Genomic DNA, 27,946 nt, shown 5'->3' with positions numbered 1-27,946 from the left:
GACTGTAGCACTTTAAACTTGAAGCACCAGTCTTTTCTTCTCTTGCACCAAAGGGAATGAATATTTTCTATGCAAGGTGATTCCAAATGTCTATAGATCGGGGAGGACCACTTTGAGTTTTCTCAAACAGTTTCTCATTCGGTGGGGAATCATGAACTGGAATAAAGTAGGAAGAAAACTCAGGGAGCTTCTCTATCTTGATGTCCTAAATTTGCTCATGTGGTAGCTCTAACAGACTTCTCTCTCGGCCTCTTGGTGTTTCAGGAATAAGAGCTAATGGTGAAAAAATCTTAGTGCTTTCTTCTCTTTCCTGATGTGGCTCTTGTGGAACTTCGTTTTGCTCCTCCTTCCCCTCTTCCACTTGATTTTCAGCCACCTCTTCACTCCTCAATGTGACAGCTTGCTCATGATAGTAGGTGCACTCTTCCTCCATGTAGTGCTCATTAGGATTGGCCACCAACTAACTTTGACACTCTTCTTCTTTGAGGATGTCTGATATTTGCTTGAGATGAGCCTCCATCCTTTCAAATGATTGCATGCGGGAGTTCTCCCTCCTTTCAAATGATCGATTTCTTTCCTCCATTTGGCTAAGATAAGTAGAGATTATTTCTTCTAAGTTGGCATGCGATTCTTCTAAGGCAGGACTCACTTCTTCTAAGGCAGACCTTTTTGGAGGAGGTGGTTCTTCTTGGTATTGTTGAGGCCAATCGATGGGAGATGGCTCCTTTTCATGAGCTTTTATCTTGAAAATGGATTGTCGCAGATTGGGGCTAAGACAGGAATAGGAATGATCATAGAATTGTGGAGATGGCACTTCTTCATGATAGCAGACACTCTCTTCCTCCATATAGTCTTCATGAGGAGTGGTAACTGATTGACTTTGGCGCTCTTCCTTTTTGAGAAAATTTGTTCTTTGTGTACAATGGGCTTCCATCCTTTCAACTGATTTCAAATGAGAGTTCTTCATCTCCTCAATTGCTAAACTGATCAGAGCTAATGTATCTTCAGAAAACTCAAGAGGAGGTGGTTCAGCCAGATATTGCTATTGTGGAGCTGATTGAGAGGAGTATGCATGATCATAGAATTGCTGATATGAGTGATGTTGCAGTCCATGAGCTTGTGGAGCATGAATTCTGGGAGCTTGAGCTTGCCATGAGAGATTGGATTGTTGGCTCCATGATGGGTAACAGAAATCAAAATGGCGGTCATTCCCCAATCTAGAGAATGATGTGTTCATGTACCCATAAGATTGGTTAGAAGTTTGTCTCATTGTAGGACATTCTCTAACATGGTGATAAGGGTCGTGGCAACATGAACATAGTCTACGGGGTGTCGGACTGCCACCCCACATGTGTGAAAACAAAAATAAAATAACAAAAAGACGTTAAAATTAAAAGGGAAATAAAAACAAAATTTAAAATAAAAAGTTACGAAAATGCAGACTAGGCAGACCCTGCATGAAATAAAAGAAAAAAATCAGATCTATAATTAGTGCAATAACTGTGAGGTGCGCTCGATCGCCCTGCTTGAGCGCTCGAGCGCACCTCCAATGGTAAAACAGAAACTGCGGAAAAAACTAGAAAAACAGAAAAATTTAAAACAAAAATAAATTAATGGAAAAAAAATTCCAAACAAAATCAAACAAAAACTTGTTGTGTCAAATACTACCTAAATTAATAGATAATATTTTGTACATTTTACTTGCAAGTGCATAAGATCAAACAATAGTAGAGTGCAGCAAGTACGAGATCGATCCCACGAGGATTGTTAATTTTGTTTTAGAATTAATTAAAATATCAAAATTGTCACTAGATTGATATTGATACTAAGGAAAATAAATAAAGATAAAGATAAGGTAAATGTAGGGCTTTGATATCCACCACTGATCATGCTCAAATAATATAATAATATGCCAATAAGCCAATCATATTATGAATACCTAATGTTTGCCAATTTAAGGGCATGAGTATATACTCCTTAAGCTATTGATTTTCCTAAGCAACGAGTTAGGCATGGGTGTATAATCTAACTCTTTTATTTTTCAAAGGATTTAGCATGGGTGTATATTAAGTTGTTCTTTAAGAAAGCATAAATCTATGAAAATCGACAAACACACGGAACCTAGAGCATGGGTGTATACTCTTGGTTTTCCATGTTGATTAACCCAAGAATCCGGTGTGGATTTCTTTTGTTGCTCTTATTAAACCCAGGACTCGGTCATCTAAATTGATTTAACTAACTAATCCATACCACATGCATATAATGGCCAATCACATACATATGAGGAATTCAAGAAACAGGAATTAATCAAGTTAAGTAACACAATATGATTATCACAAAGGCGCCAGTATTGAAATATTAAATAAACATAATTAGGGCTTCAATCTAGCCCTCCTAAAGAGTTAGTTACACATAATGAAAATAAAACTAAAAGAAAAGGGAAAGAAAGAACCGAAAGGTAGTCTCCAATTCCTCACCCCAAAGTTGTGTCTTTTCCAGCCTGATTATTCTCAAGGGCTAGAGGTCTACTTATAGGGCTTTAGAAGTCCTTGTTACTCTAGTACACCAAGAAAATTTGTAGGGTTTTAGTCCTCTTGCAAGGGGGACTTGGAAAACCCTAATATGGAAGGAAAGTGAGTCTGGCCACAGCTGATATGTCATCAGCGCACGGGTATGCTCGATCGCAGCCGGTGTGCGCTCGATCGCAAGACTGCGATAGATCCTATGTGTGCAGCGCTCGATCGCAAATGCTGCATCACTGCTTGTCTTCTCTAGTAGTGCGCTCGATCGCATTGTTAGGGACTCCAATTTTTCCCAATTTTCTCTCTTTGAGCCCAAATCTTCCTGATTTACTTACTGTTCTTCAAAAGCTTACAAAAACATGGAAAACACATAAAAGAACTAAAATAGCATACACTAACCATAATTAAGGAATTAACACATATAAGTTTAAGGCCTAAAATATGAATATTTTGGCACTTAACATCCTCCATCCTCTCTTGTATGTGACATTAATTATTGGGTCAATGGGTCATACAACTGTTAATCACAAATAAATTATCACATACATTAGCAAAACAACATATGAAAGGTGAGTAGCATACACATCTCTCCTTGACTATGTCATTCAGATATCGACCATCCTTCTTCCTGTGTGTGCGAATGTAAGACTGTGCACGAGTAGGAGGAGTGCCTACACGTATGGTCTGCCGAAAAAATAGAACATATAGATATGTATATATATATATAATATCAAATGTTTACATCTATAAGTATAGGGTAAATTACACATATACCTCCTTATGTGTCACCTTGGCGTAGCTCTTCGACCCGGTGCAATGGGGCGTATTGTTCAATGCTCGCAAGCTTTTCATATACGCCGCATAATCCTACACGATTAACATTCTTAATATGTTACTACTAACACAATTACAATTAATGAAACTACACAAAATTATAGTATAACTCATGACCTCCCTTGTTCTTCTTTCTACACCATCTATCCAACAAGATCTCCAAGTCGAGGACATTGTACTTGGACAACCTTTCTTGCCCCACTCTCGCCCGTACGGTGACCAGAGTATTGCCCGTCCTAATGGCAAGAACCTTTTTTAACTCGTGCCTCCAAGTCCTCAGCTTGGTGCCCATATCTCGAAATGCGTCATTCTTTACGACAGCCAAGTTGCACTCAGGCGGGACCAAAAAGTCCACCTGCACAAGTTCAAAATTGAAAAATTAAAAAAACCAAAAATATGTGTATATGTATATACATATAAACACATGCATATATATATATATATATATATATATATATATATATATATATATATATATATATATATGTACATGTACAACTTAGAGCGTATATATACATACATTACGAGTGTTTGACATAATAAAATACATAGAACATCAAGGCGTCCATATATCCTCCTTGGTACACTCCGTTACCTTCGTCCAGTCGTTTGGTATTCGGACATAATTTCCGCTCCTTAAGACCTTACTGGTTGTTCGTCTAAACCTCATGACGCTAAATCTGACGAGCTGCCATGAAGCATTCTACTCAAGTACGATCCTTTTGCCAGCAAGGACTCCGAGCAACCTGTGCGAGTCAAGAATGGTGAGCACCTCAAGAATAGTGTTTCCATCTGGATCGATACTTAACAGATTAAAAATTACCGATGTACATTATTTCAAATTGAATACTCACTACAAGTAATTAAGACTTATATGCATGACATTTGAGCATATACACTAACTTATTGTCTGGACCTGTCGAGGGCCTAACCGGCCGGCGGGAACAGGGTCGCTGGGCTGCGGGTCACCAATGGCACCTGTCCCACCAGTCATGTCTTTCGGGGGCTGTGTCTCACTATCCTCGCCACTTGCTTTGTCTTTTTTTAGAATATTTAGAATTTTATGAAGTTGTAGTTGCATTGAAATATAATTGATATCGCACCAATAATATTAGAAACTAATGCTTTGACAATCAAAAAACTTTCAAAAGACCAAAGAGATAATTTCAAAAACTTTCAAAAATTTCAAACTTTCATCTGTACCTGCGCTATGTTGGCCATATGGCTGCTCCACATGGCCCTGAGAACTCTGCCCTAACTCACTGCATGTCGGCCAGGGAATTGGATGAAATGATGCATCCGTGTCATACGAATACGAATCAGGCCGATCCCATCTGGGCCATGCCTGTCGAACAGTATGGATTATGGATAGAGATCTCCCCTTCCACATCACCTGCAAGTACTGGTTGATACCCGTCCTGCTGCCCCATAAGCTGAGCAATGTCTTCTTGCTGGCTGTCATCAAGGTGGTATGACGGAGACTCATGCGACATAAACTGCTGCACTGAAGGTGCGCCCCTCCGTGCTCTTGTCTTCCCCCTACTACTCATGGTAACCTGCGAAAAACAACACGCACCCAATTAATTACGTATACAATGTATAAAAAATTTACTACTATATGTAAATGACTCACATATTAAAAATAAGATATATAACAGATTTTACCCATTGCACAACTTAATTAATTGTGTTGATGTAATGTGTAGTGAACAACTACCAATCTATATATATATTCAACTTTTATTCAATCACATACACTTAGTTTGGATCTAAGTCGGGTCTGACGTATTCGATATGATCCTGCAGATCGTGATCAATATTTCTAGTCAATAGGAGCAGCTCACACTCGTGGTTGTTGACACATGCATCGTGAGGCCCTTCACCCTAACCAACGTTATATACGTTTCTAGGTTTAGTCCTTACAGCACAAGCCCAATCTGGGGCCCTATCATCTTGTACGTAAAATACCTAGTCAACTTGTGAAGTTAGCACATACGGGTCATCAGAAATCAGCTCTCCCCTTTGGACAAGGTTTTTGAAGTTGACAAGTATTATGTCATACTCGTCCACCTTGTACCCCTTGTCCCTTGTGTTGTCCACCTAATCACACTTGAACATAACGTACTTAGTCCTGTCGTAGTACTCAATCTCTTGTACTTCCGTTAACTTTCCGTAGTACGTTTCGGCATCAACAGTTAGCACAAATGCCCCACTGTTCTAAGTCCTCTTTCCAGCATCATATGCAATAGTGCGAAATAGCTTGCCGTTAACCACATATCTATTATATCTGACTGCTGACTCCCTCAGCCCTCTACAATGCATTACCTATTTGTCACCAAGTTCCTTCTTGGATCGATTGACCTGTGAATATATTACGTACAATAAAAAATGTAAGGTTAGTTTCTTTAGTTGAGTTGAACCAGAAGCAAATATACTCCAACAGTTCTTTAGTTAAACATCACATTAGTCTTACATAGTCACGGTACCACTCGTAGAACGGCTTATAATGTTGGGTTTTCAACTGATCTTCTATTGTTCGCCCACTATTGCATGATCGCCTAAGCGTATTCATGTGCATCCTTCAATTCGAAATTAAGTTTATTATAATTCAAAACTAATGGTACAAGTTGATTGAACATACATATGCCAGTGAAGGTCCTTGACTTACGTCCATAGTTGAAGGAATTCGTCCGAGTTGAACATAACATACCGGTGAATCTGTGTCAATGTGATTCGGTCGAGTTGGACTCGTGTTCCATGTCTTTTTGAACTATCCAGATTCCTTTGTATCCTATTGTGAAATGTTGGTGTGTTATCTCAATATCTCGAACAGAACGTCGCCAACTCAGTTGCCATGTTGCTCTCCACAATGCAACCCTCAGGAGCTGCTTTGTTGCGCACATTAGATTTGAACACTCTAAGGCTCCTAAATATGAACATTGATCAATCAATTAGTTCAGTTAGTAATTGTCTTGTATTGGAGTGAAAAATAAAAATCAAGACTATCCGTAAACAAATTTTACCTCTTTGCCGGATACATGCACCTATACTGTACCGGTCCACCAAGTCGGCATTCATGGACAAGATGCATGACCACATGAACCATACTAGTAAAAAAGCTGGGGGGAAACCTGTTCCATCTTGCACAACGTGATACAAACGTCACCCTGTAGTCGGTCAATATCGTCTTGTGTCAATGTTGTTGAATATAGGCCCCTAAAGAATGCAGACATCTCAATAAGAGGTCTAACCACGTTGCCTGAAAGTGATCCACGCACTGCAATAGGTAGAAGCTATTGCATCAATATGTGACTGTCATGACTCTTTAACCCCAATATTGCATGGTCCTTCAATCGTACACAACGGGAAATATTCAAGGCATATCCGTCAGGCACCCTTATATTTCGTAGCACTTTCAAAAAATGTGTTTTATCATCCTTGGACATCGTGTGGGAAGCTTGTTGCCATCCTCGCCAGTGTAGGGATAAAGTGTACGTCTCAAACCTATTTCTTGCAAATCTGTGAAGGCTTAGAGGTTGTCCTTCGTTTTCCCTAGAATGTCCAGTATTGTACCAAGTATGTTGTCCATCACGTTTTTCTTTATGTGCATGACATCAAGGTTGTGCTGCAATAAATTATCTTTCCAATACGGCAACCTAAAGAAAATACTTTTCTTTTTCCACACTACATTATAAGTATTTGTCTTCCACTTCTTTCCTTTTTCTTTATCATTCGGCCTTGCGTTACTAGCGTTCTCATCCCCAAACACGACCCCTTCTAATTGGCTCAGGATTTCATCTCCACTTGGCACATTAAGGGAACATTCTAGTTCTTGGTTGCTGTTAAATGTTCTTTTGTTCTACCTCCATAGATGATCCATGGGCAAGTATCGCCTGTGCCCCATAAAACACCATTTATGGCCATCTTTTAACCATTTGGACTTTGTCGAGTGCATACAGCAAGGACATGCATTCTCACCCCTAGTAGACCATCCAGACAAATCTGCGTATGCTGGGAAATCATTAATTGTTCACATCAACTGCGCTCGCAGCACAAAATTATTTTTCTTTAAGACTTCATATGTGTGTACCCCCTACATTCTATAGTTCTTGTAATTCCTCAATTAAGGGTTGAAGGTATACATCTATATCCATTCCAGGTGAACTTGGGCCTAGGATAATCAGGGATAGTATGAAAGAGGTCTGTTTCATGCACATCCAAGGAGGCAAGTTGTACTGTACAAGCATTACAGTCTAAGTGCTGTGGGATGTGCTCATGTTGCCAAATAGATTAAATCCATCCGAGGTTAGTCCAAGCCTTACATTCCTGCTGTCTGCTGAAAACTTCGGATGTAAATTGTCGAATGACTTCCATCCTTCGCCGTAGGCTGAATGCCTCAATGCATCGTCCTTAGTGCGGCCTTCTGAATGCCACCTCATATAGGATGCAGTATGCTCTGACATAAACAACTTCTGTGGTCGTAGTATGAGTGGAAACCACCGTAACACCTTCACCAGACGTTTTTTGCTCGACGATATGGGTTGATCATCCTCATCTAAATTGATTGCATCATTCCATTTAGATTTTCCACAGACGGTACATGAATCCAACTCCTTATTGCCATTCCAGAATAACATACAGTCATTACACCACGTCAAAATCTTCTCATACTTGAGTCCCATGTCCCGTAGAAACTTTTTCGCCTCATATGTATTAACTAACAAAGTTTCATCATTCCCAGGCAACAACTGATTGATAAACTCAAGTAAAGACGAGAATATCGCATTACTAAGTCCACCAATACACTTCAAGCTGTACAGGTGTACAGTTGCACTTAGTTTGCTATTTTTGGTCCCAGTATGAAGTGGTTTCTCTGCCTTTTTAAGGTCGTAATACTTTAGTGCGTCACCTTCAGCGGCATCTTGGTTCACAATTTCTTCCCCTTGCACCACGATTTGAGGCTCAGAATTGTCTTTCGTGACTTCGTGCATGCCGAATAAATCACACAACATTGTATGCATGTCTCCACCCTGATTTGCACTTGCACACGCATCTGCGGCTGGGTGATTCGAATTAGAGCTTGTACTAAGACCTTGTACATGTTTTTCACCGTGATAGTACCAGAGTGTGTATTCCGGCATCATTCCTTTACCCTTTGTCAAGTGGTCGAATACGAAACCTGACGAGTGGTGACAGTTATTTCGACAAATCTTACAAGGGCAATAGATGAATCCATTAGGGGTTCTACAGTTACTAACTGCAAACTCCACGAACAATCTACACCTGTCTCTGTATTCCCTCGTACCCCTACACTTTGTTATCCGACTCTTGTCCATTTTTCTCTACGTACATAAATTAGGAAAAAATATATAAGACTTAGAAAATATAAACCTAATTTCAACCACATAAAAATATAAACCTATATATATAGGTTTATATTTTTTATGTGAAAATGTAACTCTCTGTTAATTAACAAACAAATATATCCAGTATTCATGGATATGCATTTGTTATATATGGGGATAGTACTAAAGTGTGTATTTTTAACATTTACCTAATCTAATTAATCTTGAAAAAAAAAAAAAAAAATACTCAATCCAAATTTAAATGCATTTTTGGTGGAGATCCTAAACAAAACAATTCTAACTAGGTTATTTTATAAGGTTATTCTATAATATCTACCTAGGTTTATTATGGGGACCATAAATACAATAAATCTAGGTTAAATGAAATCCTTTGGCATTAGTAAAAGTCATTTCCCTTCCAAGAAAAATAAATCAATCATACACCGCTTCTCACTCTGTTCTTTTTCCCCCCTCTCCTGATCTCTACCAACTTTCAGGATTATTTACAAAAAAAGAGTTCAAAAAACACAAGAAAAATCGTAGGCCGTCCAATATTTAGACCCAAAAAAGGGAATATTAATTTTTCATATTGCTTTGCAAGCAATCTTGGGAAAGTTACTACAGAGAAGAAAATAATTGCAAAAGGGGGGTTGAAGTTTTAGCCAATGAAATCTTTTCTTTATGATAATCCAAACAAAAACTTCACCCTGCTCTGCTTGTGAGTGATCCATAGAGAAACACTGAAAGGAGGGTACGTACGTATACATATGAGCAGGGAAAAACAAGAGGAAAAAGACAATCGCCATCATCAGGTCAAAAAAGCGAAACCTCCCCCACAGTACACCCTCATTATTCCAACAACAACATTAAAGAAAAAGAAAGGAGAGAAACATGACAAAATCAGACAAAAATTCCCACATAAAAAGAATACCAAAAAAAAAACGAAAAACAAAACAAAACATTAATTAATGTTGTAGTCAAAACAAACGCATCTTTATTTAAGTTTCATCATTCATAAAGTAAAGCCAGCACACAAACAGTCTAAAACATTCTTTCTTCAACTAAGAGCAGCTGCAGACAAAGGAGGTGATCCGTTGCAAATTATCATAAATAAAATTAATTTACAAAACATATATTTGCATCCAAATTAATTATCATAAATAAATAAACACATAAATAAATTTAAAAGATATATATATATATACCCAATCGACCGGCGGAGAAGCTGTTGCCGGAGATGGAAATGTGTGGCGACGGCAGAGGAATGGGTGGCTGGCAGTGAAAAAATGGTTGAGAAGAGGGAGGAGTTATGCGAGCTGCACGAGGGAGGAGGAAGAAAGAAGAGGGAAAAGGAAAGAAAATGAGCTGGCATGGGAATCCATGGCCATATCTAAATTCTTGGCGTGTGTAGCACGTCAAAAAAGGACTGACATGCCAATGTGGCACGTCAGAAAAATGTGACGCATCACATGTGACACGTCAATAAATTCTGACGTGTCACATGTGGCACGTCATAAAATTGCTGATTACTTAAACTCGTTACCTAACTTAATTATTACCATATATATATATATATAACCTAGCTAATTAATTATGGTAAGCTACTATAATTACTCTAAGTTAATTATTTAGTTAACTTACCATAATTAGTCCAGTTTTTAATTATAGTAATTACCATAATTAAAACACAGCTAATTCTATATGGTATTATAAGTGTACTTAATTATTTAATTGGTAGTTAAGTTTTATAAAACCTAGCTAGCTAGCTAGGTTCGAAGCTCGCTATGTATTTCAACTAACATATATACGTACCCTAACTAGCTATACATACATATATATATATATATATATATATATATGAAAGGATTAATTTGGAAGTAAAAATAATCAATGCATGTGAAGTTTTCGTATATTGTGAAAGACCTTAATATATATAAATTCGAAGTTGTACAAAATCAATGCATGTGGACGAAACAATAAAATTAATTACAATAATCATTAAACACATAGCAATTAAATTTTGTTATTAATTATTAATTGTTATGGATAGGAATGATTCAACACACCGGTATGGAGGAAATCTAGATTAAATTTAATGTGTCTTTTAAATGTTTATAAATACTTGACACTATTTTATATCGGCTGGAAGATATTTAAATATCTACATGCATGTCCAATTGTTATTAATCGTTAATTTTTGTTATAACTTTTTTTATCAAATTTTTGTTATTAATTGTTATTAATCGTTAATCATTAATTATTTTGTTATTAATTTTTATTAGTTGTTAATTTCTTTTTTTTTTAAAAAAAAAAAAAACACAATTTTTATTATTTTTTTTAATGTGTAAAAGAATGACACATCAATAAATATTGACGTGTAAAAATGATGCACTTCAATAAGTTATTGACGTGTTAAAATAACACATCAATATTTATTGACGTGCCATTTTGACACGTCAATATTTATTGATGTGTTATAGTTTAGCACGTCACTATATTAAATTATTTAAATTTAATTTTGTAAAAATTTAATTTAATTTAATTTTACCAAGGTGTCAATATTGACACGTTGCTATTTCTTCACGTGCCACTTTTGCCATGTCAATAATTATTGACGTGGCAAAAGTTGGGTTACTGTTTGTCACGTAAAAAACTATCCATTTTTTTGTAGTGCTTATACCCTCCTAAACCCTAATCCAACACATGAAAATATCTTTTCATGAGAGCAAAAGTGGAAGAAAAAAAAATTCAAAATGGCACATAACTTGCACATGACCATTGACCATCAATTTTAACTCATTTGACTGATGGAAGTGGGCTTTTTGTCATAAGATGGTAGTTTGATGGGGTAAGTGTCATAGTTGGTAGTTTATGGGGAAAAAGTGCCAAGGCACTGTAATTCATAGGAGTAAAAGGTAATTACCCCTAAATCTAAAAAAAATTGAAACGATGGCCAGCAGTGGGGTTGCCACTACTGGCCACCCAAAGCCTACCATAGGGTGGCTGGAATGTTAGAGAATATGTGAGCTTGTCCCATATTACTTTTGTATGAGAATCTCTCTTTCTTTGGCTTCTATATAACGAGGCCTCCTATGTACTATCAAATCACTCAATAAAAGCAAGATGTAGTTATAGGGCTTTAGTGTGTGGATGTAGGCATATTGCCCAACCACCTTAATCTTGTGTCTATTTCTCTTCTTTTGTTTATTATTTCCGTTTTATATTCTTCTCTTGTTTATTATTTTCATTTTATATTTCTGCATTATGGATTCTATCATGCAAGCCCCTGAGGGGATTAGGGGTGGCTCACAGGCCACCCCAAACCCCCCAACAGGGTGGCTCACGGCCACCCAAAAGGTGTTGGGGTGGCCTGCGATACTTGATAGATGTTCCTTGAGCAATACTTCCTCTCATGTTTGAGTGCAACTGTGTCATCTTGACAATTCATGATATTTGCCTTTCCTATATGAATGCCACTTATACCTCCGTGGATTGCCATATGAGTTGCTGAGTTTCTTTCGAATTCTGTTTTTGAAACCTCAATTAGATTAACAAACAGTACCACTAAAGAGAGAAACCTCTGTTTAGGAATGCCCATCGTTTAGCTAATTTCTAATGCCCACTTTTTTTTTTTTTTTTGAAATACAACCAATCTGACTGCTAATTTAGGAAACATCTATTGTGTGTTATTTGTGTTTAGGTAATTTCTATCGATGTTAAGAAAAAAAAAAAAAAAAAATGAACAGGGTCTTCCACGTTGTCCATTTCTATGATGCAAAACACAACGACAATGTTTTTGTTTGTTTGTCTACTCCTTGGCATTAAATGTTTAGAAATTAAGTGTGTAGAAATTCAATTTGGTTTCATGAATTGAGATGAATTGCACTTGTTAGTTTTTTGTTGTGCAAATTTATTGCAAAATATCACTCTTTATGATAGTTTGTTTGAACCGATTAACAATCAACAAAAAATAATATTTCATTAAAGTAGACAAATATTTGGAGAGCTTGGCGGTGCTCTCAGTTCACCCCAAAAATTTTTCCTCCCTCCCCCTATAGCTTCCGACTGCCGTCCACCCAGCAGCAACAGCCACAGCCCATCAGCAACAACACCCTAAGCCTCTCCCTCTCTCTTTCTCTCGGTAGTTGTTGTGACAAATACCCACCTAAATTAATAAGCGAATATTCGCTACGTTTTACTCGCAAGTGCATAAGATCAAAACGATAGTATAGTACGCAAATACGAGATCATTCCCACGAGGATTGGTGATTTTGTTTACAATTGATTTTCCAAAATAAAATAACAGAATTTTCACAAAATAAAATAATAAAGAACGAAAAGGTTAACAAAAGTGTTAGGGTTTTGACATCTACCACAAATCAGACTAATTAAGATAACAATATGCCAATGTTTCAATCATACCGGTATATTTAATGCTTGCCAACCTAAGAGCATGATATCTACTCCTTAAGCTATTGATCTCTCTAAGCAACGAATTAGGTATGATATTTACTCTAATTCTTTTTTTTTTCTTAAGGATTTAACATGGTATCTACTAAGTTGTTCTTTAAGAAAGCATAAATCTATGAAAATCGACAAACACATGAAGCCTAGGGCATGGTATCTACTTCCGATTCTCCATGTTAATTACCTCAAGAACCCGTGATGAGATTCTTTTGTCACTTTATTAAGCCCAGGACTCGGTCATCCAAATTGACTTAAATAACACGTCCAAACACATAAATACGATGATGAGGCACATTCATATGAGGAATTCAATTAACCATAAAATAATCAATTTAAATATACCAAAATATAATTGTCACAAATGTGCCAATATTGAAATCCTAAACAGACATGATTAGGGCTTGAATCTAGCCCCTAACAAAACGTTTAGCTACACATGCGTTAGATGCTAATCATCCTAACAAAAAAATAAAAAGGAAAAGGAAAAACCTGAAACCGCTTCATGAAGTAGCTTCCAATTCTTCTCTCCAAGATTGTGTCTATTTTTCTCAATGTTTAGAGGTCTATTTATAGGCTTAGGAAAACCCTAGAAGTCCTAGAAATCCTAATAAAACCATAGGTCAGTCTCCTAATCCAAAAAAGAGACTAAAAACCCAATCTAAAGTGAAAAATGTCTTCTGCCGCATCTGGGCACTCGAGTGTGCTCGATCCCAAGTTGGTGCGCTCGATCGGATGGCTGCGCTCAATCCTAGCCATGATGTGCTCGAGTGTAGTGCGCTTGAGCCTGGCTGATTGTACGTTTGAGAGCTGATCGATCCTTGCTCTTGTGCATGTGATCGATCCCAAGGCTCTAGATTTTGCCAAAAAGGCTTTTTTGGCTCGAAAGTTTCCAAAAACGCTTCATTTTCTTCAAAAACCTAAAAACTACATGAAAACACAAAAACAAAACAAAGCATCACACAATAACAAGACTAAGAGATTAACATAAGTAAATTAAAGAGCTCAAATATGTATATTTTAGCTCTTATCACACCTCCAAACTTACATATTGCTAGTCCCTTAGCAATACGAAACTAAAAACAAAAAGAACATAAAACAAAAACGACTCTATTTCCACTTTCGTAGGAAACATGATTGCATTTAGCATATGCAACAAGCCTTTTAAACCACTTGGCATCCCTAGTAGGACGAGTGAAGTCTCGTGAGGGTTTAACAGAAATGTTACCCACAAACATTATGTAAAGTTCATATTATCCAAAAGATTAAGGTATCACTCAAAACCATGATTTTCATTCATTAGTAAGCTTAAAAAGATAAACTTCTTCTTCAAAATAAATTGGAATTCCAAAGTCTAATCACTTACAAAAGACAGGCTAAGGCATCACAAGTTCAAAACAGTGTAAGGTGAACTAGCACATAAATATGAAGCTTCTAATTATTTCAAATGTGCAATGTCTCAATATCTCAAAGTTCACTGAGATTCCAATTGGAATAAATAATCAAGGCATAACTTTCTTTTCTTTCTTTTTGGTCAGGCTCTGCAATGCATAGTTCCCTTAAGCTTTCTAATTGACCCATTTAACAAGCATTCAGCCAATGACTCTCAAACATGATGGTTTTAGGGCATTAGGTATAAAGACACCCCTAAGGACTTACTAACTCGAGCAAAAAGGGCTACGAAACTAAACTAGCCATGACACTTAACCAAATCAAAATTCTCACCTTTTGACGCGAACACTCATTGCTTAATGAGGCAAGAGGTCCAGTTACTTAGTGAAAATCTCTCACTGATTAATTTATTTTCTTTTCTTCTTTTATATGCCAAAGTATTCATCCAACAAGTCATCCAGCTTTACTCAAGACATTGAAAACATACACATCTAGCTCACATGTCATACCTCACAAATGATATGCTAGTGTGCTTGTGTCAAATTAAATCAAACAGGTGAATTCTCAATTGCCTAAAGTAAATAACCAAGCTTAGAAACTCTATCATCAGGTCAAGTGTTCGAAATTTTAAACTCACCAATGAAAATCAAATCATAATTTTTCAGATCAACCAAAGTCTCAAGACAAACATGAACATGCATTTTTCAAAACTTATAAAAAAAAAAAAAAAAAGGGACAAAAGTGTCTGTAAATTGTCTCCCATACCCCCAAACTTAAAATTACACATTGCCTTCAATGTGTAGATAACATGGAAAAATCTTACCAGGGAGATGGGAAAACTGGCTGGAACAAGTATGGCTCATAGCATACCCCCAAACTTGAATGTAAGCACACTTGTCCCTGAAAAACAACTACTAAAATAACAAAGGAAAACAAAAAGAAATAAAAATAACCAATAGAAAAAAAATAAAATAGAAAGTAAAAAGGATATGATATGATATGGGTTTCCTCCCATCAAAGCTAAGTTTAACATCTTCAGCAAGATTGAAGTCGCCCTTTAGTTTAAACTTGAAGCACCAGTCTTTTCTTCTCTTACACCAAAGAGAATGAATTTCTCCTACCGTTGGGTGATTCCAAATGTCCACATATCGGGGTAGATCACTCTGAGTATTCTCAATCATTTTCTCATCTGGAAGGGAATCATGAACTGGAATAACATGAGAAGAATACTCAAGAGGTTTTTCTACCTCGATGGTCTCTTTTTGCTCATCTAAAAGCTCTAACTGACTGCTCTCCTGACCCCTTGGTAATTCGGTAATAGGAGTTGGTGTTGAAGAAGCCTCAAGGAAGTGCCTTGTTTCCATGATGTCATTAGTAACATCCTCAAATTCTGGCTCAATATTTTGCCTTGTAAAACTGTGAGTGAGGGTAGTGGGACTATGATGGATCTGAAAAACTTTCTCAGTAGCACCTTGAATTAGATAGACACTAAAACAATCCAAATTATCTTGGGGTAATTTCAATGCATAAAAAATTTTGAACTCTATTTTCTCCCCATTCACCTTCATACTTATAGTACCCCTTTTCACACAAATTTTTGTATCAGCAATCCTCATAAAGGGTCTTCCCAAGATAATAGGAAAGGGCAAAAGCATAGGGAATTTTTCCATATCTAACACAATGAAATTAGTAGGTAAGATAAATTGATCTACCTTAACCAAGACATCCTCCAAGATACCTCTCGGTCTTCTAATGCATTTGTCTGCCAATTGTAAGGTGATTGAGGATAGTTGTAACTCCCCCAAACCCAATGTCACATACACAGTGTATGGCATCAGATTGATACCAGCTCCTAGATCAAATAATGCACGCTCAAAAAGCTGATCACCTATCCTGCAAGGAATAGTGAAATTGCCTGGATCTTTCAGCTCGGGTGGCAACTTCCTTAACAGCACCGCACTTACCTCTTGTGTCAAAAACACTTTTTCATGCTCCTGAAACTTCCTTTTTTGAGTGCAATAGTCCTTTAAAAATTTAGCATAAGCAGAAATTTGCTGAATTGCATCTAATAAAGGAATGTTTATTTCAACTTTTCTCAAAGTTTTAAAAATATCCAAAAGTTGCTTTTCTTTCTTTGATTTTACTAACCTCTGAGTGAAGAGTGGTGCATTTACCTTCTCATTTTCACTTACCTTGGAAGTCATGGCTTTAGCTTGTATTGTATCAGCAGTCCCTACCTTGTTATCAACAATCTTACCACTTCTGAGGGTTGTTACAACCTTTAGTTGGTCGTGACCTTTTGGATTAGGTATTGTTTAGACTGGAAATTCATCCCTCTCTCTTTCGCTCAGCTCTTTGGCCATCTGCCCCACTTGTGCCTCCAATCTCTGAATGTCTTGATTGGTTGTTGCTTCCAATTCCTGAATGGTCTGACTAGTCTGAGCATTTGTCTGCTTCTGCGCAGTCAAGAACTGGATCATGGCATCTTCAAGGTCATTATTTTCCAGCTCCTGCTTTGGTTTGACCACTTGTGGCAGAGGGTCACTATTTTGGTCCACATAGTTTGCTGGCTCCTGATCTACAAATGATAACATGGGACAAGTCTCAGTGGTGTGGTCAAAATGGGAACATACTGCACATACCTTGGCTTGTGCCACTCATTGAACGGGAGCAATGCTACGAGTTGTCATGGCTTTCACTAGCATATCTAACTTCCTTTCCATGGTTGCCACTCGAGTCTAGACTCCACAATTTGTTCACTCTTCATGTATTCCCTTTCCTTTGAGTCCTTGTCTCCTTCTAGATGAGAATTATTGGGAGTTCTCACTTAAGGTCTCAAAGAGTTCTTCAGCTTCCTCACTGGTTTTCTCCATCAACATGCCGCCACAAGCTAAATCTACAAGACATTGTTGACATCATTTAAACCTTCATAGAATTCCAGTACCTGATCTTCTTGAGATATGTTGTGATGTGGGCATTTGAGAAGTAGCTCATTAAAGTGCTCTCATGCTTCAAAGAAAAGTCTGTCTTTTTGTTAAAACGTTAGAATCTCCATTCTAAGTTACCTTGTCTTTTGAGCTAGGAAGAACTTCTTTAAGAATTTTGTGGTCAAGTCCTCCTAGTTGTGAATAGAACCTGCAGCCAAAGAATTGAACCATATCTTAACATTATCTTTTAAAGAAAAAGGAAAGAGGATTAACCTGATTCCTTCTGGAGTTAAACCCTGGATACTTTGAATCCTATAGAGATCAACAAAATCCCGAATATGCAGATATGGGTCTTCTGTCGGTGTGCCTCTATAGTGTGGAACCAAATTGAGCAGATGTGGAGATAATTTGTAATTGCTCTGCACAATAGGTGTTGTGCCAAATACCCACATAAATTAATAAGCGAATACTCAGTACATTCTATTCGCAAGTGCACAATATCAAGTGATAGTATAGCAGGCAAATATGAGATCATTCTCACGAGGATTGGTAAATTATGCTTAGAATTGATTTCCTATTTAATAACAGATTGTCATGAATATAGTTGAAATAAAGGAATAAAATAAAAGATAAACTAAGACTAACAAGGATTAGGGCTTTGAAATCCACCATTAATTAGACTAATTGAGATAACAATACGCCAATATTCCTATCAAACGGTATATTTAATGCTTATCAACCTAAGGGCATGGTATCTACACCTTAAGCTATTGATTTTCCTAAGCAACAAATTAGGCATGGTATCTACTCTAATTCTTTTCATCCCCAAAGGATTTAGCATGGTATCTACTCTAATTCTTTTCATCCCCAAAGGATTTAGCATGGTATCTACTCTAATTCTTTTCTTCCCCAAAGGATTTAGCATGGTATCTACTAAGTTGTTCTTTAGGGAAGTATAACTCTATGGAAATCGACAAACACATGAAGCCTAGGGCATAGTATCTACTCCTAGTTCCTCATGTTGATTAAGACAAGAACCCGTGATGAGGTTCTTTTGTCACTTTATTAAACCCAAGACTCGGTCATCTAAATTGACTTAACTAACAAATACATACGATATGCACATGAGGAATTCAATAAACCAGAAATTAATCAATTAAAATACCAAAATATGTTTGAAACAAAGGTGTAATTGAAATCCTAAAAAGACATGAATAGGGCTTCAATTTACCCCTAATTAAAATATAATACATAACAAAATAAACGGTGGAAGAGAAGAAAAACCTAAACTCCTCTTGATCTAGCCTTCAGTTCCTTTCCAGAGCTTGTGCCTTTTTCTCCACACCTTTTCCTAAAGGCTTAGAGGCCTATTTATAGGCTTAGGAAAGACCTAGAAACCCTATAAATCCTAGTACAATCGTAGGTCAGTCTATCAATCCAACTAGGAGACAGGAAACCGAAGCTGAGGTGGAAAAGGACACTTTCTACATCTGGGCCGCGCGAGTGCGCTCGATCACATGCCTGCGATTGATCCTTATGCTAGGCGCTTGCACCTGCTTGATATGTGATCGAGCACTGGTGCCCTCGATCCTGGCTGTCTTGTGCTCGAGCGCAGCTCGAGCCTAGATTGTAGGGGTGTCAAAAATTACAGGAAAACCATAACCGAATCCGGGAAACCGGGAAACCAGGGTCCTGGCTCCGGTTCCGGTTTGAAAAATTCAAAAACCGGGTACCCCGGTTCCGGTACCCGGTTTTTGGTACCCAATTTTTACCAGGAATACCGGAACTGGGTTTCCATTTTATTTAATAATATATATATATATATATATTTTACACTTAGGTTTAGGTTTTGGGTATTTTAAAAAATTAATTTTTTATTTCTAAGGCTCAAATAGGCAAAAACATTGATTTTTTTGGATTTTTGGACTTTTTTAGGTTTATTTTTTAATTATTTGGAACAATCACAACAAAGCCTAGGGCTGGCAATTTTGACACGACCCGTGAACCCAACACGAATATGACACGAAAAAACAGGTATTAGCTTTGGCCTTATCGGGTTCGGGTCATAATCAGGTCTACCCGTTTAAAACCCGATTAATTCGTGTCTGGCGGGTCTACCCAACGGGTCTGGCGGGTCGACCCACCAGACACGGGTATTGTTCAGGTCTAGCAGGTACCTGTTAGACCTGGTTACTATTCGGCTCTGGCAGGTATCTTAGACTCGGTTACTGTCCGGGTCTGACGGGTACACACCAGACCCAGTTAAAAAAAAGAAAAAGTCAAAAAATGAGCATATTTGTAGTGTTTCATAATTTATATCTTTAATTACATGGGATGCATCATGGAACCTTCAAGTCTTCAAGCGGACAAGTATTTTGTAATGAATTATGAATTTAATGTTGATGTAGTTTTGAGTTTTGTTTTTTTTTATTATTATTATTATTATTATTATTATTATTATTATTTTGTTTTTGTAAGCGTTTTTTTATTATCTTTTTCTTTATTGCTATGATGGAAATGTTGACACATTTTACCCCTCAATCTCATTCATATTTTGATCAGTTTGAAATGAAATTTTAGTTTTGTCCCTACTTAGACTTTATGCTTTATGAGGTATCGATAAGGGCCAAGTGGCTTACTAGTAACCAAGCGTCCAAGCCAACCCCTTGAGTAGGTCCGACTTAATAGATTTTGAGGCCTAATACAACAAATTTAGGTAGAGCCTTTGTTATATTTAAATATTTAATTAAATGATTTTAATTTAAAAACTTTTTTCTTGCTTTTTATCCTTAATTTTTTTTTTTTTCAAATGATTTGCAAAATTCATCTCTGTTATGAGATATTTAATTTCAACAGATTACATATATCATATTTTGTGTTGAAATATACATAATTTTTTTTTAGTAAAATGTAATTTGAGCAAAATTAAATTTCTTTATACTAAAAATTATTTTAATAAATGAATTTAGTCAATATGTTTGCTTGTTTTAAGTTTAGGTGAAATCATGAGTTTAGTAATTTCTTTTGGAGTACAATTACAGTCACTTTCCATTTTTTTTTTCTTTTCCTTTATTAAAGCCTTTAATATCCTAGAACTCAATTTTTTGCACTGACAGTGTATTGATGTATTATTATTACAATTTTGAATTTTGAATTTTTTTTAAAAAATTTTTATAGTTTAGGGTTTTAATGGGTCGGGTCGGGTCTACCCGATTAGACCAAGTTATTTTAAACGGGTAAAATGGGTCGTGTCGGGTTACGCGACTATTTTCGTGTCGTAATCGTGTCAGACCCGATTACCCGTTTAGCTAAACAAGTCGTGTCTGTGTATAGGCTAATCGTGTAATGGGTACCCGCGGGTCGTAATGGGGTCGTGTCAGGTACCCATTTTGCCACCCCTGTCAAAGCCCCTTTAATTTAGACAAAGAGACTAATAAATTTTTTAAAAAATGGGCCAATTTATGAAAAAAAGAAAGGGGCTTATTTTAGGCCCAATACCTAAAATAAGCCCAAAAACTAATTTTTTTAAAAAAATCGGTTACCGGACCGAGTAAAACCGGAACCGACCGATAACCGGGACCTCGGTTAACCGGTATCCCGGTTCCGGTTCCGGTTTCTCAAAACCGAGAACCGGCGTACCCCGGTTCTGGTTCCTGGTTTTGGCCAAAAACTGGGAAACCGGACCGGGTTGACACCCGTACTAGATTGGTTGTGATCGATCCTATGGCTTCTGGCTTTTTCCCAATTTGTCTTTTAAGTCTGAAACTTGTTGGAAACACTTTCTTTTCTTCAAAAACCCTAAAAACATAAGAAAACACAAAAAGGAAGCAAAACATCAAATAATAACAAAACTAGGAGCTTAACATATGTAAATTAAGAGGCTAAAATATGTATATTTTAGCACTTATCACACCCCCAAACTTACATATTCCTAGTTCCTTAGCAATACAAAACTAAAAATAAATGAAAAATAGAAAAACAACAAGATAAATCCTTCTTTTATGGGATGTACAATTGTATTTTGCGTATGCAACAAGCCTTTTATGTTTGTTCAAGAGAGGATGTGATAAAGCTTCGGGCTGTTCTTTGTTCTTGTTTGGCGTGTTGCCTGGTCATTCAACTACACAAAGATTGTTACCTTGGTTATTTGAAGAAAGAAGTCTATCAAAGGGTCAGTGAGGAAATGCACTCCGTGAAGATGGTCAGGATGGAGACAAGCTAGTAAGCTTTTTGTTCTTACTAAGTCTAGAGGTCCTCAAGATTGTGAGTATCGTCTAGTCTATAAATTTGAATCTTTATTTTGTGATTTCCTGGGTTTGGCTGCCCCGGAGTGGTTATTACCTTTGACGTGTTCAAAGGGTTTTCCACTTCATAAACAAACTTTTTGTTGTGCTTCTAATGTTGTTTTAAATTCCGTTGTGCATGTTTTATTTTGTTATATTGCTTAGTTCCATACTTTGATTATTTGGCGATATTGAGCATTGCAATTTATTTTCTTTATATAAATTGCATGTGCGTTTGATTTGAGGGTTGAACACGATCCTTGTATTCTATCAAGCTTAATAGGCCTGTGACCATGTCTTCCTAGGCCATGTTGCACAACTCTATTTAATTACAATTAATTTCACTAAATAATTTGCAGCTGTACTCTAATGAGTATTTTTGATTTAATCAATTAATCCTTATGACGTACTTATTGATTGCATGTTACCCCTTTATGGAATCATTTCGTAGTTGAACCAAAGTCTTATGAACTGTCACTTTGTTCATTACATCTTTTCCTCGAGTCATTGATTTCAATTCATAATTATCCTGATGCACCTTGTGAGAATACATCTCACCACTGTTTGTACCAAGTAAGGCTGCCTAAAAGGCTTTGTGCCTTCTCGCTTACTTGGAGTTTTTGTGCTGATTTCAAACCACGTCATACACATCACTCAACCGCAAAGAAGTCTACCAAAGTGTTGTTAAGGAGATGCACTCGGTGAAGATGGTTAGGATGGGAAAATACAAACACATGGTTTGATCATTGAATAAGGCCAAATACATGCTAGCAAATTTAAATCAGTGACTAAAAAAAAAGAGGTAGTGAACAAAGTGATAATTCATAAACTTTGGTTCGACTATGGAATGATTCTATAGATGGGTAACATGTAATAAGCAAGTACGTCATGTGGATTAATTGATTAAATAAAAAATAATCATTAGAGTGCAACCACAATTATTTAGAGGAAGTAATTGTGATTAAATAAAGTCGTGTGACATGGCCTAGGAAGACATGGTCATAAGCTTATTAAGCTAATGATATTTTTCTTTAGTCTCTCTTTGAGCTGATATAAATTGATTGGTTTAAAAATACTTTTCTCATGGGATCTCAGTATTATAAATAGAGGTTCAATTGCGAAGTAAAGTGCAACAGTCTACCAGACAGACACAATTCATAAGCTTGTCATTTTGTAAAAAAAAAAAAAAAAAAACAAGAAAACACAAGATCACTCTCCCACAAGAGTGAATACACGGCTAGGGAGAATTTATTCTCTCAAAGTTTCACTTCTAGTTTAGCTTGTTCTTGAGAAAACTTTGTGAGTCCATACTCACAGTCATATTCAAACATCAAAGATAAAATCTAATGGAGCAATCTTCTCCCCAGCTGTTTAAGGATCTTGAAGACATTGATAAACTCCCAAGTCTTCAAGAAGTTCCTTATGAATACAATGAAGAATATAAAGATGTTCTTCAAGTTCATGAAGAACACGAAGAATGCGATGAAGGTGAGATGATATGGACTCACATTTGAAGTTTTCAATTTTGTTGGAACTTCAACTACTTAGTCCGACATCATGGGAAGAACGTATGTACACTCCTATGCCCCAATGCCTAGGAGAGGCCGAATCTACATGTAAGTAATTTAACATATATGTTTGCCTTAGGTCCAAACACGTTTGTCTTGATGGTAAAAGGTCTTCGGGATCGTGTTTTATTCCAATATGTATGCGGCCTTTCAAGGATTAACACTTTGCCCACATTCATCTTCCTGACATGGGCTTTCCTTGAGGAATTTGATTCGCCACCTTCTACTAGTCCCCTGAAATGGTTCGAATCTCGGCAATGACATCCTGATTGCGAGGACTGTGTTGCTTTTCATGATTCCCATCTCTTCTTTGTTCGTTCCCCCCGACATTTCTTCAACCTCACCATTCTAAGCCTCGTGTCTTCGAGGTTTGCTATAACGAGGAATCTTATACCTCTTTTTTTTTTTTTTTTTATTGGCTAGAAATCTCACCAATCTCCCACTTTTGATGAACTTTTCTATTTCAAGGCGTAGGGATACACATTCATCGGTATTATGCCCATGATCTACATGATACTCGCAGCAATTTTGGTTATCCCGTCACTTTGGCGGGCTCCTCATCTTAGCTGGCCAATGAAAATTTGGATCTCTCTTGATCTCCATAAAGATCTCAGTCACACTAGTATTCAACAGAGTAAAATTGAAATCCCAAAGATATATCAGGACTCCAAATTTCTTTGTTGCCTTCTTCAGAGTCCTTTCCTCGATTTCTCGGGAGTCTATTTTTTTCTTCAATTCTTTCATCATTCTTTGGTTGTATTCATCACTCTATTTCAATTTCCGCAACACACTGATAGTTTCCTCTTGGTTCATGAATTCCTTCGCCTTGCTCATGAACTGATGGAGACTTATGGCGGGTTTCTGAGCCAATTTGATCATCAAAGATCCTTCTGCATTGATCCCGTTAAGCAGGGCAGTGAGCACCATGTCCTCCTTTAGATCATCCACAGTTAATTTCTCCTAATTGAATCGCACAATAAAATCCTTCAGGTATTCAGACTTTCCTTAGGTCAAGGACAATAAATATGTTGGAGACCGCTTGCGACTTCGGACTGCCAAAAATTGCGTTAAAAACTTTCGCCCTAAAGTCTCGAACCCGTCTATAGACTTTGGAGGAAGTTTCCCAAACCAATCTCGAGCACTTCGCTTTAAAGTCAAAGGGAAAGCCCAACATACTATCTCATTAGGTGTACCATGGAGAACTAAATGAGCCTGATAGTTCTTCATATGATCAGCTAGATCTGCATCCCAGCTATACCTTTCGATATGGAGAACCTTGAAAATCTCGAGCAAGGGAAACCTCATCACTAGATCAATAAATGGCAAGTTGGTATTCTATCGCAACTACCAACCGTTCCCTTGCCCCTTCTGAGCTATTCCATGAGCCATCTCTTCATACTTGAGTTTCAAGTCTTCCATTACTACATCAAGATTGTGTGGGTTTTGATCACCATTATGTTGGGAGCCTCGTTTTGTCGTATGTTCATGATCCTTGGCTTGGCTATGATTATCATCATTGTTGTCATGCTATTCGTTACGCCTATCTTCCCAATTTTCCCGCTCTTGTCTTGGCTGAGGGATTCGGGAGATAAGCTCTTGGTTTTACTTATGAAGGATCTCCATTTCCTTGGCCATTTGCAGCATGTGTGCCACCAAGGATGCAATGCGCCCCTATGGATCATTAGAGGTTCCGGGCTATCCATCCTGCCGAACTCTATTCCTAGGACCGAGCAATGGGTCGGGAATTTCGTCTTCCTAAGAACAACGAGGTTCCCTTGAATGCATGCATATTCACTGGCATTACAAATTTTGTCTGGAAACTAAGTTCCCACAGACAGCACCAAATTGTTTGTACAGTTTCCAAATAGGTGAACCACTGGAACTAGATGAAAACTTAACCTGCAAAAACAACAAACTTTAGATAGGAACCTACCGAGTGTGCCTGCTTGGAATAACTTCGATGCCTAAGTCAGTCCAAAGAACCCTAATTATAATAGAGAATATAATGTATTCTAGTCAATGAGAAAAGACAAACCCCTTTTCCCTACTCAAGATTCCTTTTAAATAGCTATTAGGCAGTTATTGTGGCCGATTGCAATTCCGTCTTTCTCGGTCTACACGTCTACCGAGAAAGTGTCAAGGTGATGATAGATCATGGGTGGTGATCATGTTTTGCGATTGCATATTGGAGACTGGGTGAATCATCATGATTGATATCACTTCCAAGACGTGTGGACTAGGGATCTCAACTGCTCTCATGAACCATATATATCTGAACTTTATTGGGCCTACCTGTGGGTTTACGGGCATGGTCCATCGATTTGTGATTCGTGTCCCTACTTAATGGGTTCATTTCGACCCATTACCCAACAAATATCAAGTCTCCAAATAAAAAAAAATCAGTATCTGATTTTTCCAAAAATAAGTTCATATTCGAAGGAAAATTTCACCAAAATCATTATTCAACTTACCAATTGTCAAAAATTATGCTTAAGCTCGAAATTAAAATTTCTTAATCTTAGGGAGAAAAATTCGGGGTATTAATTACATAATGCCATCTAATCAGTTTTGGACAGAATGAGTCACACAAAAACCTGCTCAGTTTTGGCTCCAGCCCATAATTTGTTTTTTTTCAACTAAACTATTATTTAAGGGTAGTTGACCTTAAACCTTATCTAAAACTATAATGAATTTCAGATTATTTTTCTAAGATGTGTAATGTTAATTAGTAGTATATTACTATTCTAAGATATATCTTAGGTAGGATACAAAATGGGAGATATATAACAACTAATTGAAAGAGGAGCTAGCAAACCCCATTATATATTTCTTTTACAGGTCAGTGGATCTACATCTCATCTTACCCTTACAAATGCCATTATGACAATATCTGAGAGGAAACTCAACCCCTTCTGTTCAAGTGATCAAGAAAATCTAATGCCCTTAATTTGCACCAAAGTATGGCAGATACAATAAAACCTGGATCATATTTGATATCCAACTAATACTATTTTCCTTCATAAACAGAAATCAACCTTATTATCTATAAAATCTTCCTAGATCTCACCCCCTCTCCCTCATACATTGCATTCACAACATAAAGGAAACAAAAAGAAAAAGAAAAAGCAAAAGACTTGGTGAAGAAGAAAAATATTCAACGAGTCATCTACACATTTGAGGATGATGAGAGGGTGTAAGCTCACAATCCGGTGAGTAGCACCCAATCTTCTCGTTGTTGTCTGCATTGGAACCAAACTCATGCAAATAGAACACCTCTCTTTTCTCTTCAACTACCTTCAAGATTTTCTCAAACACATGCACTTCACAAGGAATCCTGAGCACTCCCTCTTGTTGGAAGCCAAATTCTTCCTCAGCTTCTCGCAGTAAAATCCCAAATGCTTGGTGACCCAAGTATTCTGTGGGGATGATGAATCTCTTGAGCTCCTTCCCGACACAAACCGCGAGAAATCCTTTCGGAACGACGTCGTTGGAAGCGGCGGAAACGTCTGGAAATGAGAGTGTTCTCTTCAGGAATTTGATGCTTTTGCTGCCTGCTGTGCTGATGTTGGCGCTGGCTGCTGCAGTGCTGGGAGAGGTGGCGTTGGAGGTGTTCTTTGGAGCATTCGCAAGCTTTTTCCACTTCTTGAGGATCTGCTGAAGCCTAACAATCTCTCTGATCTTGTTAGACTTCTTTGAATCCATCATCAACAGTTTCTTGCTTGCTTGCTGCAAAGAGAGATGCTGAGATTTCCTCCTTCAGATGCTTCCAAATCACAAGTGGGGGGATGGTGTGAGAATTTAAAGAAGTTTGAGATGCTGGTGTGCCGAGTTAATCACAATAATTAATCATTATTATTATTATTATTATTATTATTATATTAAAATATATATAGTATATTCAAAATTAGGATACGGCAGTTACAGGTGCAACTGCCTCATCTCTAGGAATCAAAACGCATCAAGGGGTTTTTGTTTGTTCAGCTGACTAATTAATTCCTATAGCGAGTAGTTTCTAGATTTCATCCCCTTTCTCTTGGATTCTGCACTTACTGTCTGGAGGGGTTATAAATATAACATTTTTATTTAACCATTATCTGATAATGTTGACTTATAGCAATTTCAATTAACGGTTTTTTTTTTTTTTTTTTTTAACAAGGCCTAATCTAAGAATTGGTTGAAACTAACACGTCAAAACTGTGGAAGGTCGTACCATAAAAATGTGATTTCTAATATTACTCTACCATCTTAACTTAACATCCTCATTTTATGTGTATAAATCAGTTATACTTAAGCTCCTTTTATTTCGGCGTAAAATAATTTTTCAAAAATATTTTCCGTATTTTTCAGTGTTTCGTGCGACGGAAACTAATAGTTAGCTGAAACATTTTTCAATTTGACTAAAAAACTTTTTTATTTTTCGTAAATTAGTTTTTCTTTTTAAAAACCGTAAATCATCTTCCTAATTTGACCTTCTCATTCTCAAATTCCTGGAGTTTGCCGGACCACTGCTAGAGCTCCGATGTACCACCGATGGGCCACCACGATTGCCCTACTGGACAACCTCCATAACTAAAATTTCATGTTAATTTTTTTAAAATAATTTTATCTTTA

At 37.0% G+C, this 27,946-nt stretch overlaps 1 protein-coding gene and 1 non-coding gene across 2 annotated transcripts; one reads left to right on the top strand and one right to left on the bottom strand.

Annotated features, from left to right (window-relative positions):
• The first annotated feature begins 17,517 nt into the window (after positions 1–17,517).
• Positions 17,518–17,621, top strand: LOC132188875 (small nucleolar RNA R71). The gene has a single exon (XR_009440935.1). It is a non-coding gene; the product is annotated as a small nucleolar RNA R71 (small nucleolar RNA).
• An 8,876-nt stretch (positions 17,622–26,497) lies between these two features.
• LOC132188722 (uncharacterized) lies at positions 26,498–27,087 on the bottom strand. Its single transcript, XM_059603252.2, has one exon. The coding sequence runs from the start codon at positions 27,038–27,040 to the stop codon at positions 26,498–26,500; it is 543 nt and encodes a 180-aa protein (XP_059459235.2). The 5' UTR covers positions 27,041–27,087.
• Between the last annotated feature and the right edge of the window lie 859 nt (positions 27,088–27,946).

This window comes from Corylus avellana, chromosome 6, assembly GCF_965113065.1.
Source record: "Corylus avellana chromosome 6, dhCorAvel1.hap1.2, whole genome shotgun sequence".
Classification (NCBI taxonomy): Eukaryota; Viridiplantae; Streptophyta; class Magnoliopsida; order Fagales; family Betulaceae; genus Corylus; species Corylus avellana.
Note: the sequence above shows the minus strand (reverse complement) of the source record. Positions and strands in the feature narration are given on the sequence as shown.